Source organism: Oncorhynchus gorbuscha, linkage group LG17 (genome assembly GCF_021184085.1).
Source record: "Oncorhynchus gorbuscha isolate QuinsamMale2020 ecotype Even-year linkage group LG17, OgorEven_v1.0, whole genome shotgun sequence".
NCBI classification, from domain to species: Eukaryota; Metazoa; Chordata; class Actinopteri; order Salmoniformes; family Salmonidae; genus Oncorhynchus; species Oncorhynchus gorbuscha.
This window is the reverse complement of record NC_060189.1, coordinates 24,480,620-24,495,957: the sequence shown is the minus strand read 5'-3', so window position 1 is coordinate 24,495,957 and position 15,338 is coordinate 24,480,620. Positions and strand designations below refer to the sequence as shown.

Sequence of the window (15,338 nt, the reverse complement as noted above, 5' to 3'; positions counted from 1 at the left end):
CAATAAGTACAAATAAATAAAAAAAGTGGTCAGATGAAGCAGATGCTAAGCTACAGGACTGTTTTGCTAGCACACCCTGGAATATGTTCCGGGATTCTTCCGATGGCAATGAGGACTACACCACATCAGTCACTGGCTTCATCATGTCGTGTCTTTGGCTATGCCGGATTAAGTGATATGACATGCTATTCTATAAAATCCTTTCTCCGTAATTAATCTTGAGAACATCAACAAGACCCTACTGCCTGGGAGGCTCAAGCTTTGGTGCCTACAGTTTGGACTTCTCCCCCGGGTAATGTGGCCACTCACTGTCTATGAGGTCCCAATAACAACAGTGGAGAAGATTGAGCGAACCATTACCTCATACCTGAAGAAATGGCTGGGTGTCCCACGATGCCTGAGTAACATCGGCCTCTATGGCAAAGGGGTCCTTGAACTACCTCTTACAAGTCTAACGGAGGAGTACAAGTGCTTTAAAGTAAGACTTCAGATGACATTGAAGGACTCCAAAGACCAGACCATTAGCAAGGCTGCACCTCCCCTACAAACTGGATGGAAATGGACATCATCCAAGGCTGCAAGCAACATCAGCCCTGAGACACCAAGACATTGTGGGGAATATCCAGCATGGAAGAGGAGGCTTTGGCCTGGCAGCAAGCAAACCAACGTTCCATAAGGCAACAACATCTGAACGCAGGAAGCTGGTGGTCGAGGAGGTGTGCAGACAGGAAGAGAAGTGCAAGAAGTGCAAAGGCTGTCTCTCTTGCTAAACAAGTGCAATGGACGCGGTGGGAAGGCCTGGAGAGGAGAAAGATCAACTGGAGTGAGCATTGGCAAATGGAGGCAAGCAACATCAGCTTCATCATAAGAGCTGTTTATGATGTGCTTCCATCACCAAAAAATCTACATCAATGGTATGGCGAGGACTCGACCTGCCCCCTCTGCCCAGCTCCAGCGACTCTCAGGCATATAATGACAGGTTGCAAGACCAGCCTCTCACAAGGCCGCTACACCTGGAGGCACAATCAGGTCCTCAAGAGCCTGGCTGCAGCACTTGAGACCAAGAGGAGTGCAACCAATTCATTACCTCCAAAAACAAGCAATCCCGTCAAAACAACAACATTCACCCGGGAGGGACAGAAAATGTATCCCTCTACGAAGCCAGAAACTGGACACCTAGCCATGGCCCGGGACTGGAAGATGCTTGTCGATATTGGCCAGCAACTAGTTTTTCCACCTGAGATTGCTTCTACCAACCTTAGGCCAGACATGGTATCTGGTCCCCTTCACGAAAGGCTGTGTACATCATAGAGCTCACAGTCCCGTGGGAAAACTCTGTTGAAGAGGCCTACGAGCGTAAGAAACTGCATTACACAGAGTTGGCAGCAAACGCAACTCAGCGTGGCTGGAATGCAAAAGTCTGGCCAGTTGAAGTGGGATGCAGAGGATTCGTGGCTTCTTCCACCATCAGGTTGCTGAAAGAACTTGGAATCCATGGACAGGCTCTGCGGCAGACTGTCAGAGCAGTAATCTCAAGCAGCTGAAAGAGGCAGCCAGTGGATCTGGATCAAACGGAAGGACCCTTGCTGGGCTATAACTTCATGACCCCCCACCTGAGAACCCAATTCAGATCCCTCCAACTTGAGGAGGGCATATGAGGTATGCGGTCAGCTGTATGGCTGGCTCAGGGAAGAGGACGCCCCTGCCTTGCATAGTCCCGTGGGACATCTTAATTGGGCATGGGACACAAGCTAAGGCTTGATCACCCTTTAGCTGGCCACCTTTGATGGTGTTTATTGATTAAAGGCCGAAACACCCACTGATTCGAAGGCACACTACTGAGGATGTGTCTCAAAATTGACATCTTAACCCAGTCTAAGAAATAAACCTCCCATGCCACTCTGTCAACATCACGGCAAATCTCATGCGAGTGCATTCCATCTATTGGCAAAATGGACAGTTTTTAACATCTCGTCCCGTGTTTTATAATTCTATTACCTGATTGCGCTAATCATGTAAATGTAATTAACTTTAAAGTCGGGGCACCACAAAATAATATTTATAGAGCTGTTATCTTCCGACTAAACTCTTAAAGACCTAGTAATATTTTACATCAATAGCAGTCACTATTAACCGTCACCTTATTTCAGTCTCATCTGAAAGTTGTAAATTCTTGGTTATCTTCACGAACCCTGGCTAACAAGTTGAATCAGCACTGCAAAATTGGGTTTATTTATTTATTTATTAAATACCTAACTAATCACACAGCATTACATATACACAGAATGAATCATACCTTGATTACAAATGATGTCATAAAGGAAAACGTCCTTAGCGGACGGAACAGATATGACAGCTGGTTACACAAAGAAAGTGGGTTGGGTTTGAGTGAAAGAGCGGGAAGACAGAGGAACAAAGGGAGAAGCTGTGCTATCGTAAATACAATATCCTATGCATTCTAAATTACCACCCATTTGGAAAAGGAAAATGCAATACATTTTTATTCTGAGCTGCGCTTCAATAGGTTGGTGGTAGATGGATGGCCGTGTTGCCCAACAGAGTCCTCTGAAGAGTGTCTCTGGTGGTGAATGGGAAACATTGTAGTGTCGTCACTGTGTGGTAGACGGGATACTCTGTCTGTCCTTTCCTAGCCCACGTTTTTAGCTGCTGTTGCTAACTCAACGGCTAGGATGTCTCACTTCTTTAGTGAATAAGAGTTCAAAGTTCATACCATTCACAACCAAAGCTCACGCTGAGGTTGGCTTAGTTCCGTAGTTGACATGTTAGTCCTTTTTAACGAATGGACCGTCGTCCTCACGTCCTCGGAACAGGAGGTTACATTTTCGTCAAGGCCTTATATAGTGGAGGGAGAAGGGTGTGTTTCACAGTCTACAGCCCATGTCTCTTCACAGGGGCGGACCACTGATTGAGCAGAGCCCTAACCTTATGAAAACCCAAATCTCTCATTTGGAAGCTAAAATTAAATTTCATTTCATCTCTTCACCAATCATTTTATATTTAAACGAATCTGATAACTATAATGTGTAGACTTTCCACTGTACCGTTTATGTCATCTATCATTGATGAGAATGTCTCAGATGACAACCGAACTGACATCATATTCATTAAGTATCACCGCATATGTTCAACTGGTCGGATTACCAAAATATGATTAATTTCTCCCCACCTTTTGATGTTCCCAGAATCTCTGTTAACCAAAGGATTTTCAATATTCACATCAGTAGGATAGAGAGAGGGAAAACAGGGGGGAGAGGTATTTATGACTGTCATAAACCTAACCCCAGGCCAGCGTCATGACAATCAATAAGTGCATTGATGACGTCACCCCCACAGTGACTGTACATACATACCCCAACCAATAGATTACAGGCAACACCGCGCTAAAGGGTAGAGCTGCCACTTTCAAGGAGCAGGACTCTAATCCGGAAGCTTATAAGAAATCCCACTGTACTCTCAGACGAACAATCAAACAGGCAGTGTCAATACAGGACTAAGATTGAATTGTACTACACCGGCTCTGACGCTCGTCAGATGTGGCAGGGCTTGCAAACCATTAGACTACAAAGGGAAGCACAGCTGAGAGCTGCCCAGTGACACGAGTCTACAAGACGAGCTAAACCATGTCAATGCTCGCTTCGAGGAAAATAACACTGAAACATGCATGGGCTCACCAGCTGTTCTGGAAGACTGTGTGATCACGCTCTCCGCAGCCGATGTGAGTAAGACCTTTAACTTCTTTGGGATAGGGGGCAGCATTTTCACTTTTGGATGAAAAGCGTGCCCAGAGTAAACTGCCTCCTACTCCTAGTCCCAGATGCTAATATATGCATATTATTATTAGTATGGGATAGAAAACACTCTGAAGTTTCTAAAATTGTTTGAATGTTGTCTGTGTATAACAGAACTTATATGGCAGATAAAAACCTGAGAAAAAATCCAAACTGGAGGTGGGAAATCTGAGGATTGTAGTTTTTGAACTCAGCCCCTATCGAATACACAGTGGGGTATGGGTATAGGGTATGGGTATAGATGTCAACCATCTTTAGAACGTTGTTTCAGACTTCTACTGTGAAGGGGGGCGGATGAGAGGGGATTGAGTCAGAGGTCTGGCAGCAGCCTCGATCTCAGTCACGCGCATTCACATGAGAGGTAGCCCATTGCTTTTCTATAGACAATGGAATTCTCCGGTTGGAATATTATTGAACATATTGTAATATAACTTTTCGTCCGACGTTCGGCTGGACCTGAACACGCGTTTGAATTTGTTTATCAAATGCCCTAACAAAATAAGCTATTTGGACATAAATTATGAACTTTATAGAACAAATCATTTTATTGTGGAACTGGGATTCCTGGGAGTACATTCTGATGAAGATCATCAAAGGTAAGTGAATATTTATAATGCTATTTCTGACTAATGTTGACGACACAATATGGCGGATATCTTTTTGGCTGCTTTGTTGTCTGAACGCTGTACTCAGATTATTGCGTGGTTTGCTTTTTCCGTAATGTTTTGAAATCTGACACAGCGGTTGCAGTGTTTCTAAAGTTCCATGCATAACACTTGAATTTTCATCAACATTTATAATGAGTATTTCTGTGAATTGATGTGGCTCTCTGCAAAATCACTGCATGTTTTGGAACTACTGAATGTAACGCGCCAATGTAAAATGAGATTTTTGGATGTAAATATGCACTTTATCGAACAAAACATACATGTATTGTGTAACATGAAGTTCTATGAGTGTCATCTGGTGAAGATCATCAAAGGTTAGTGATTAATTTTCTCTCTATTTGTGTTTTTTGTGTGACTCCTTCCTTTGGCTGGAAAAATGGCTGAGTTTTTCTGTGACTTGGTGGTGACCTAACATAGGTCACGGGGTTCCGTTTGACAGGTTAAACAGGTCAACATTCACATGGCCGCAGGGCCAGACGGATTACCAAGACAGTGGCAAGCGTCTTCACTGACATTTTCAATCTCTCCCTGTCCGAGTCTGTAATACCAACATGTTTTAAGCAGACCACCATAATGCCTGTGCCCAAGAACACGAAGGTAACCTGCCTAAATGACTACTGACCCATATCACTCACGTCTATAGCCATGAAGTGCTGTGAAAGGCTGGTCATGGCTCACATAAACACCATTATCCCAGAAACCTTAGACCCACTCCAATTTGCATATTGCCCCAACAGATCCACCTGGGGGCGGACCGTCAGGAAGTCCAAGATCCAGTTGCAGAGGGAGGTGTTTAGTCCCAGAGTCCTTAGCTTAGTGATGAGCTTTGAGGGCATTATGGTGTTGAATGCTGAGCTGTAGTCAATGAATAGCATTCTCACATAGGTGTTCATTTTGTCCAGGTGGGAAAGGGCAGTGTGGAGTGCAATAGAAAACGGAAAAGCAGAGTGAAAAATGTGAGGGTGAGGCTGACAAGTTAAGAGACTAAAGAGTCAAAAGTCTTCACTCAAAAGCAAGTGAATGTAAAAAAAAAACGAACCGACTCATTCACTTGCTTTTGAGTGAAGACTTTTGACTCTTTAGTCTCTTAACTTGTTCCAACAGCTGGGCCTAAAATAATGTATAAGAGATCATACAAAATATTTTGCTGTGACTCTTATGTGGATGATGTTAAAAATATTTGTTGGTCTGGTGTGATTGAGGATGATGAATTTATGAAATTGCTTCTTCCAATTATTGATAAACCTATACCTGTTAAGAAACTGACTGTTAGAACTGTTAAAGCTCTACTCCATCTTTCATCGAATCAGATGGCTTATTCATCATCATCTAATGTTTCCAATTATTTAAATGATTATTTCATTGGCAAAGTGTGCAAACTTAGGCAGGAAATGCCCACGACAAACAGTAAGCCAAGTCAACAAACAGGTCACTGACCATCTCGAATCCCACCGTACCTTCTCCGCTGTGCATTCTGGTTTCCGAGCCGGTCACGGGTGCACCTCAGCCACACTCAAGGTACTAAACGATATCATAACCGCCATCGATAAAAGACAGTACTGTGCAGCCGTCTTCATCATTTACATTTACATTTAAGTCATTTAGCAGACGCTCTTATCCAGAGCGACTTACAAATTGTATTCATCGACCTTGCCAGGGCCTTCGACTCTGTCAATCACCATATTCTTATCGGCAGACTCATTAGCCTCGGTTTTTCAGATGACTGCCTTGCCTGGTTCACCAATTACTTTGCAGACAGAGTTCAGTGTGTCAAATCGGAGGGCATGCTGTCCGGTCCTCTGGCAGTCTCTATGGGGGTGCCACAGGGTTCAATTCTCGGGCCGACTCTTTTCTCTGTATATATCAATGATGTTGCTCTTGCTGCGGGTGATTCCCTGATCCACCTCTACGCAGACGACACCATTCTATATACTTTTGGCCCGTCATTGGACACTGTGCTATCTAACCTCCAAACGAGCTTCAATGCCATACAACACTCCTTCCGTGGCCTCCAACTGCTCTTAAACGCTAGTAAAACCAAATGCATGCTTTTCAACCGATAGCTGCCTGCACCCGCATGCCCGACTAGCATCACCACCCTGGATGGTTCCGACCTTGAATATGTGGACATCTATAAGTACCTAGGTGTCTGGCTAGACTGCAAACTCTCCTTCCAGACTCATATCAAGCATCTCCAATCAAAAATCAAATCAAGAGTCGGCTTTCTATTCCGCAACAAAGCCTCCTTCACTCACGCCGCCAAGCTTACCCTAGTAAAACTGACTATCCTACCGATCCTCGACTTCGGCGATGTCATCTACACTCTACTCAGCAAACTGGATGCAGTCTATCACAGTGCCATCCGTTTTGTCACTAAAGCACCTTATACCACCCACCACTGCGACTTGTATGCTCTAGTCGGCTGGCCCTCGCTACATATTAATCGCCAGACCCACTGGCTCCAGGTCATCTACAAGTCCATGCTAGGTAAAGCTCCGCCTTATCTCAGTTCACTGGTCACGATGGCAACACCCATCCGTAGCACGAGCGCAAGACAGGTGTATCTCATTGATCATCCCTAAAGCCAACACCTCATTTGGCCGCCCTTCGTTCCAGTACTCTGCTGCCTGTGACTGGAACAATTGCAAAAATCGCTGAAGTTGGAGACTTTTATCTCCCTCACCAACTTCAAATATCAGCTATCTGAGCAGCTAACCGATCGCTGCAGCTGTACTTAGTCTATTGGTAAATAGCCCACCCATTTTCACCTACCTCATCCCCATACTGTTTTATTTATTTACTTTTCTGCTCTTTTGCACACCAATATCTCTACCTGTACATGACCATCTGATCATTTATCACTCCAGTGTTAATCTGCAAAATTGTAATTATTCGCCTACCTCATGCCTTTTGCACACATTGTATATAGACTCCCCCTTTTTTCTACTGTGTTATTGACCTGTTAATTGTTTACTCCATGTGTAACTCTGTGTTGTCTGGTCACACTGCTATGCTTTATCTTGGCCAGGTCGCAGTTGCAAATGAGAACTTGTTCTCAACTAGCCTACCTGGTTAAATAAAGGTGAAATAAAAAAATAAAAAAATAAAATTATATTCATGCATGAAAAAACAAATAATGAAAGAAAAGCAGTGCATTTTTTAAAAGTTAGTGTGGGAGAGGTGGGGAAATTGTTAACAATCAATAATGACAAACCTCCTGGCATTTACAACTTAGATGGAAAGCTACTAAGGAGTGACTATAGTCAGCCACCATCCTATCTGTCATATTTTTTATCTGAGCCTAGAGGAAAGTCTGTCCTCAGGCCTGGAGGGAAGCCAAAGTAATTTCGCTACCCAAGAGTGGTAAAGCGGCCTTTACTGGTTCTAACAGCAGACCTATAAGCTTGCTGCCGGCACTTAGCAAACTGTTGGAATTGTTTAATGTTTTAACCAAATACATTGCTATTTTTCTGTAAACAAATTAACAAAAGACTTCCAGCATGATTATAGAGAAGGGCACTCAACATGTTTTGCACTGACACAAATGACTGATGATTGGTTGAAAGAAATTGATAATAAGAAGATTGTGGGAGCTGTACTGTTTAGATTTCAGTGCAGCTGTTGATATTATTGACCATAACCTGTTGTTGAAAAAATGCAAGTGCAAATGCTTTTCAACCTCTGCCAAATCGTGGAATCAGAGCTATCTATATAATAGAACTCAAATGGTTTTCTTTAATGGAAGCGTCTCTAATGTCAAACATGTAAAGTGTTGTGTACCGCAGGGCACCTCTCTAGGTCCTCTACTCTTTTCTATTTTTACCAATGACCTGCCACTGGCATTAACCTCTTAAGCGTACCCGACACGCAGGCGTGCCATCTAGCCATCTGGAAATGCAAATGCACTACGCTAAATGCTAATAGCCCTCGTGAAAACTCAAACGTTCATTAAAACACACATGCGGGATACTGAATTAAAGCTACACTCGTTGTGAATCCAGCCAACAAGTCAGATTTTTAAAATGCTTTTCGGCGAAAGCATGAGAAGCTATTATCTGATAGCAGGCAACACCCCGAAATACCTGAAGGGGACGTAAACAAAATAATTAGCATAGCCGGCGCTACACAAAACACAGAAATAAAATATAAAACATTCATTACCTTTGACGATCTTCTTTGTTGGCACTCCTAGATGTCCCATAAACATCACTATTGGGTCTTTTTTTCGATTAAATCGGTCCATATATACCCTAAATATCGATCTATGAAAAGTGTGTGATACAGGAAAAAACACAGTTTTAAAACGCAACGTAATTTTTTAAAATTAAAAAAGTCAACTAAACTTTCACAAAACACTTCGAAATACTTTTGTATTCCAACTTTAGGTATTTGTAAACGTTAATAATCTATCAAATTGATCACGGGGCGATGTGTATTCAATAGCTCCACGTCTTAAAATCATGGTCGGAAATTTCTGCCAAAACATCCTGTCAGAGACCGGAAGGAATGGGCTCTCTCTTACTCGTTTGACCAAGAAACAAAGCCCAGGCAATTGACAAGACTGGCGACATCGTGTGGAAGCTGTAGGACTTGCAATCTCAGCCCCATGTAATTTGCTTTCCAATAGACAATACATGCAAGTGGCCGATTGATATTTTTTCCAGATTTTGGTGATCAGTTTTTCTTCCGCTTTTCGATGAAACACACATTCTGTGATAGTCACAGCCGTAATTTAACCAGTTTTAGAAACGTCAGAGTTTTTTCTATCCACACATACTAATCATATGCATATACTATATTCCTGGCATGAGTAGCAGGACGCTGAAATGTTGCACGATTTTTAACAGAATGTTCGAAAAAGTAGGGGTAGACTTAACAGGTAAACAAAGCATGTGTGTCCATGTATGCTGATGATTTAACCATATACGCACCAGCAACCACAGCTAATTAAGTCACTGAAACCCTTAACAAAGAGTTGCAGTCTGTTTTGGAATGGGTGGCCAGTCCAGTGCTGCAAGGAAAGACCTAGTTAAGCAGCAGCAGGCCCAGGACAGAGCGGCACGTTTTGCTCTTAATTGTAATCGGAAGGCTGATATAAATACTATGCATGCCAGTCTCTCTTGGCTAAGAGTTGAGGAGAGACTGACTGCATCACTTCTTCTTTTTATAAGATACATTGTGTTAAATCCCAAATTGTTTGCATAGTCAACTTACAGACAGCCATGAAACAAACACTAATGCCACCAGGGGTCATTTCATAGTCCCCAAATCCAGAACAAATTCAAGGAAATGTACAGTATTATATAGAGCCCTTATTGCATGGAACTTCCTTCCATCTCATATTGCTCAAATAAACCGCAAACCTGGTTTCAAAAAACAGATAAAGCAACATCTCACGGGACAACACCTCTCCCCTATTTGACCTAGATAGTTTGTGTGTATGCTTTGATATGTAGGCTACGTATGCCTTTTTTAAAATGTATGTAGTTATGTCCTTGAGCTGTTCTTGTCTAATAATGTTCTGTATTATGTCTTATGTTTTGTGTGGACCCCAGGAAGAGTAGCTGCTGCTTTTGGGACCCTAATAAAATACCAAGCCATAAAACCCCTGAACATCTAATCAAATGGCTACCCAGGCTATTTGCATTGCCTCCCACCCCCATTTTACGCCGCTGCTACTCCGTTATTAACTATGCATAGTCACTTTAATAACTCTACCGACGTACATATTACCTCAATTACCTGGACTATGCGGGGCCTGTATATAGATTCGCTATTGTTATGTTACTGCTGCTCTTCAACTACTTGTAACTTATTTCATATTTTTATACTGCATTGTTGGTTAGGGGCTTGTAATTATGCATTGCACTGTTGTATTCAGCGCATGTGACTAATAACACTTGATTTTAGTTAGGAAGGACAGCTTTTTTTTTTTTTTACCCATCTACCAATAGGTTCCCTTCTTTATGAGGCATTGGAAATCATATTAAACACTATTGCACACAGTGAGTCCACACAACCTATTTTGTGACTTGTCAATCAAATTTCTACTCCTGAACTTATTTAGGCCATAACAAAAGGGTTGAATACTTATTTACTCAATACATTTCATATTTTTCATTTGTAAACACATAATTGCACTTTGCCATAAAGGGGTATTGTGTGTATGCCAGTGACACACAATCTAAATGTAATCCATGTTAAATTCAGGCTGTAACACAACAAAATGTGGAAAAGGTCAAGGGGTGTGAATATTTTCTGAAGGCAGTATATACACTGCATTCAGGAAAGTGTTCAGACCCATTTGACTTTTGACACATTTTGTTATGTTACAGCCTTACTCTAAAATTGAGGATTTTTATTTATTTAATATATCTACACACAATACCCCATAATGACAAAGAAAATGTGCAATTTTTTGCAAATTAAACAAGCACCTTATTTACATAAGTATAAAGACCCTTTGCTATTTGACTTAAAATTGAGCTCAGGTGCATCAGGTTTCCATTGATCATCCTTGAGATGTTTCTACAACTTGGAGTCCACCTGTGGAAAATTAAAATGATTGGACATGATTTGGAAAGGCCCACACCCGTCTGTATAAGATCCCACAGTTGACAGTGCATTTCAGAGCAAAAACCAAGCCATGAGGCCGATGGAATTGTACCTAGAGCTCCGAGACAGGATTGTGTTGAGGTACAGAACTTGTGAAGGGTACCAAAACATTTTTGCAGCATTGAAGGTCCCCAAGAACACAGTCACCTCCATCATTCCACCAATCAGGCCTTTATGGTAGACTGGCCAGACAGAAGCCACTCTTTAGTAAAAAGGCACATGACAACCCACTTGGAGTTTGCCAAAAGGCACCTAAAGGAGACTCAGACCATGAGAAACAAGATTCTCTGGTCTGATGAAATTAAGATGGTACTCTTTGGCCTGAATGCTAAGCGTCACATCTGGACAAAACGTAGCACAATTCCTACAGTGAAGCATGGTGGTGGCAGCATCATGCTGTGGGGATGTTTTTCAGCGGCAGGGACTGGGAGACTGGTCACAATCAAGGGAAAGATGAACGGAGTAAAGTACAGTGAGATCCTTGATGAGAACCTGCTCCAGAGCGTTCAGGATCTCAGACTGGGGCGACTGTTCACCTTCCACAGGACAACGACCATAAGCACACAGCCTAGACAACACAGGAGTGGCTTCTGGACAAGTCTCAATGTCCTTGAGTGGCTCAGCCAGAGCCCGGATTTGAACCCGATCTAACATCTCGGGAGAGACCTGAAAATAGCTGTGCAGCGACACTCCCCATCCAACCTGACAGATCTTTAGAGGATCTGCAGGGAAGAATGAGATAATCAGACAGAACAACTAGCCTACATCAGAAACCGGCAGTGTTTTTTAAAAGATGGATCCCTAAATACAGGTGTGCCAAGTTTGTAGCGTCATACACAATAAGACTCAAGGCTGTGTATATATATATATATATATATATATATATATATTAGGGGGTCTTTGAAGTCGGAAGTTTACATACACCTTAGCCAGGAGGAATGGTCCATTCCTTCTGACAGAGCTGGTGTAACTGAGTCAGGTTTGTAGGCCTCCTTGCTCGCACACGCTTTTTCAGTTCTGCCCACAAATTTTCGATAGGCTTGAGGTCAGGGCTTTGTGATGGCCACTCCAATACCTTGACTTTGTTGTCCTTAAGCCATTTTGACACAACTTTGGAAGTATGCTTGGGGTCATTGTTCATTTGGAAGACCCATTTGCAACCACACTTTAACTTCCTGACTGAATGGTCATTATGGCCAACAGTTCTATTTTTTATTTTCATCAGACCAGAGGACATTTCTCAAAAAAGTATGATCTTTTGTCCCTATGTGCAGTTGCAAACCGTAGTCTGGCTTTTTTATGGTGGTTTTGGAGCAGTGGCTTCTTCCTTGCTCAATATAGGACTCATTTTACTTGGACATAAATACTTTTGTACCTGTTTTCTCCAGCATCTTTACAAAGTCCTTTGCTGCTGTTCTGGGATTGATTTGCACTTTTCGCACAAAATATGTTCATCTCTAGGAGACGGAACACGTCTCCTTCCTGAGCGGTATGACGGCTGCATGGTCCCATGGCATTTATGCTTGCGTACTATTGTTCAGAAAGATGAACTTGGTACCTTCAGGCATTTGTAAATTGCTCCCAAGGATGAACCAGACTGGTGGAGGTCTACAATTGTTTTTCTGAGGTCTTTGCTGATTTCTTTTGATTTTCCCATGATGTCAAGCAAAGAGGCACTGAGTTTGAAGGTAGGCCTTGAAATACATCCACGGGTACACCTCCAATTGACATAAATGATGTCAATTAGCATATTAGAAGCTTGTAAAGCCATGACATAATTTTCTGGAATTTTCCAAGCTGTTTTTAAAGGCACAGTCAACTTAGTGTATGTAAACTTGTGACCCACAGACATTGTGATACAGTGAAATGATCTGTCTGCAAACAATTGTTGGAAAAATTCCTTGTCATGCACAAAGTAGATGTCCTAACCGACTTGCCAAAACTATAGTTTAACATGAAATTTGTGGAGTAGTTGACTACAATTGAATATATATATATATATTTGCTTGCAAAAGATAACTTTTTTTGTTTGTCATTATGGAATATTGTGTGTAGGTTGATGAGGGGGGGGGGCAAACAATATAATCCATTTTAGAATAATACTGTAATGTAACAAAATGTGGGTCTGTATATTTTCAGGATACTCTGTATATAGTTCAATATCTTTTCTGCATTCTTTCTATCTGGCTTTGGTCATTTAAAGTTGAGACTGTTTTTCCAATTGGAAGCTGGGGATGATTAAGCCATGATGGTATGCGGGTCAGATTGGAAATTTAGCCAGGATACCAGGGTTAGCACCCCTACGATAAGTGCCATGGGATCTTTAGTGACCACAGAGTCAGGACACCCGTTTAACATCCCATCCAAAAGACAGCACCATGCACAGGGCAATGACCCCAATCACTGCCCTGGGGCATTGGGATATTTGTTTTTAGACCAGAGGAAAGAGTGCCTCCTACTGGCACTCCAACACCACTTCCAGCAGCATCTGGTCTCCCATCCAGGACTGACCCTGCTTAACTTCAGAGGCAAGCCAGCAGTGGGAGGCAGGGTTGTATGCTGCTGGCAGTCATTATGATAACGCTAGTTAGCATATGCACGTGAAACTACCTCTGACTTCCTTCATACTGGACGCAGGGACATAAAAAGTATATCCATGATGGTATTCTGTTGCAGCCTGCGATATTCATGAAATTCTTATTTTTCACACACAAAAAATCCCAACTAACTTTCTTCTCCCAAAAGATATTAATACAAAAAAATTGCAGACCCCTTGGAGTACCTCCGCAGACCCCCAGGTTGAAAACCCCTGATCTAGCATCATTTTGCAACCATTAGCAAAATAAAATTCCATATATAACTTTTAAAGTTTAGCTCAACTCCTCACACTATTTGTATTTGGCATTGACCCTAAATGCTCTTTTTTTTTTAAAGTGTAAGATGCACCAGTTAGCACTATGGCATACTTTCTTCCCCAGCTTCTTCCCTGACCTGTTTCTAACTACATTACACTCGAAGATTTGGCCTTGAAAGCACAAGATTCGATGTTCACCCAATGTAGTTATTTTATTCATCTTAGTTATCTTCTTTCCTCTGCAGGTCTTTCTGGGTACAGCAAACTGTTTCAGGGACAGGGGTCCAAGCTCAGATGACAGCGAGATAACCAGAGAAAGGACGGGAGCTATGGCACACCATCTTGCCGACAGAGGTGTCTCTGCATGTGACCACAGGTGCATGCTGGGTAGGAAACAACTTAAGGATCCCGCTGCTGTGACTGTATGTCTGACACACACCAGGCCCTGTTACTGCTTCTATATGAAGGAGACATGCAAGAGGATAGCCTGCCCTTTCAGGAATCCCTGGGCCTGACGCAGGTCGGGATCTGTTGCACAGGCCAAGACTTTCCAGTGGCTTTCTGTATCCCCCCCACAGCCCCAACTGCATAACCCTATCGTAGCAGTTGTCTTCCCTCATTCTCCCCATGCTGTCTGTCTGTGTCTATGCCATGGAAAGACTTCAGTGACAGATACCCAGCAACAGCTGGTTCCCACCAGAGGCCCCATGGGCACTATCACTGGAGCTCAGAGTATAGTCTTAGTACATTATAGCAATTACTGTACAGGCAGAGAGATGTGCTTTATCACCTCCTTCTGTCTCATTTTAAAGACATGTTTGTGGTGTAGGGAAGTTTGGGTACAAGAGAGAAACTGCAATTGACCAATATTTTAGAGATTGTCTCAATGATCTTGTTTTACTGAGAAATGAGCAAGTAAAGGAAGTGTTGTCTGGTGAGGCAGGCTTGATGTTGTGCTTGGGAACCAACCATCCCATTCTCTCATGAATGCATTTATCAGAGAGTATCACAAACAGTTGCCAATCCAGCTATGTTTGGTCCTTGTTTATGTATACTGATGGGTTTCCTCTCTCTTTGTGAAGACTTGTTACATTGGCAAGCAGGACACTTGCATGAGTTGTATTGTTGCCTTTACAGTTCTCATGTTTGCACTCCCTTGTTTGTCTATACTCTACAGTAACATTATATACCAGACTTTTCCCACTATGAACTGTAACAAGGTGTACATCTGTTATACTGCCATTCTTTGTGCGCTCTGGCTTAGTAATGTGCAGTATACTGTTAGACCTGCACAGTAATGTTTTTAACGCAATTGTATGTTACAATACCTTGCAATCAGTCGTTTCGGACTGTAATGAAATGACAATGTTGTCCATTTGTAGTGTGTGATCT

At 42.4% G+C, this 15,338-nt stretch overlaps 1 protein-coding gene across 6 annotated transcripts in view; it reads left to right on the top strand.

The window, feature by feature from the left end:
• Positions 1–15,317, top strand: part of ttll5 (tubulin tyrosine ligase-like family, member 5) — a 96,696-nt gene extending 81,379 nt beyond the window's left edge. For 5 of the 6 annotated variants that reach the window (XM_046309461.1, XM_046309460.1, XM_046309462.1 and 2 more), the window contains one exon: positions 14,192–15,317. In XM_046309461.1, the coding sequence (XP_046165417.1) occupies positions 14,192–14,244 (53 nt within the window). In that variant the 3' untranslated portion in view covers positions 14,245–15,317. The remainder of the gene's footprint in view (positions 1–14,191) is intronic. The other variant, XR_006832917.1, reaches the window with a different exon arrangement.
• The last annotated feature ends 21 nt before the right edge of the window (positions 15,318–15,338 follow it).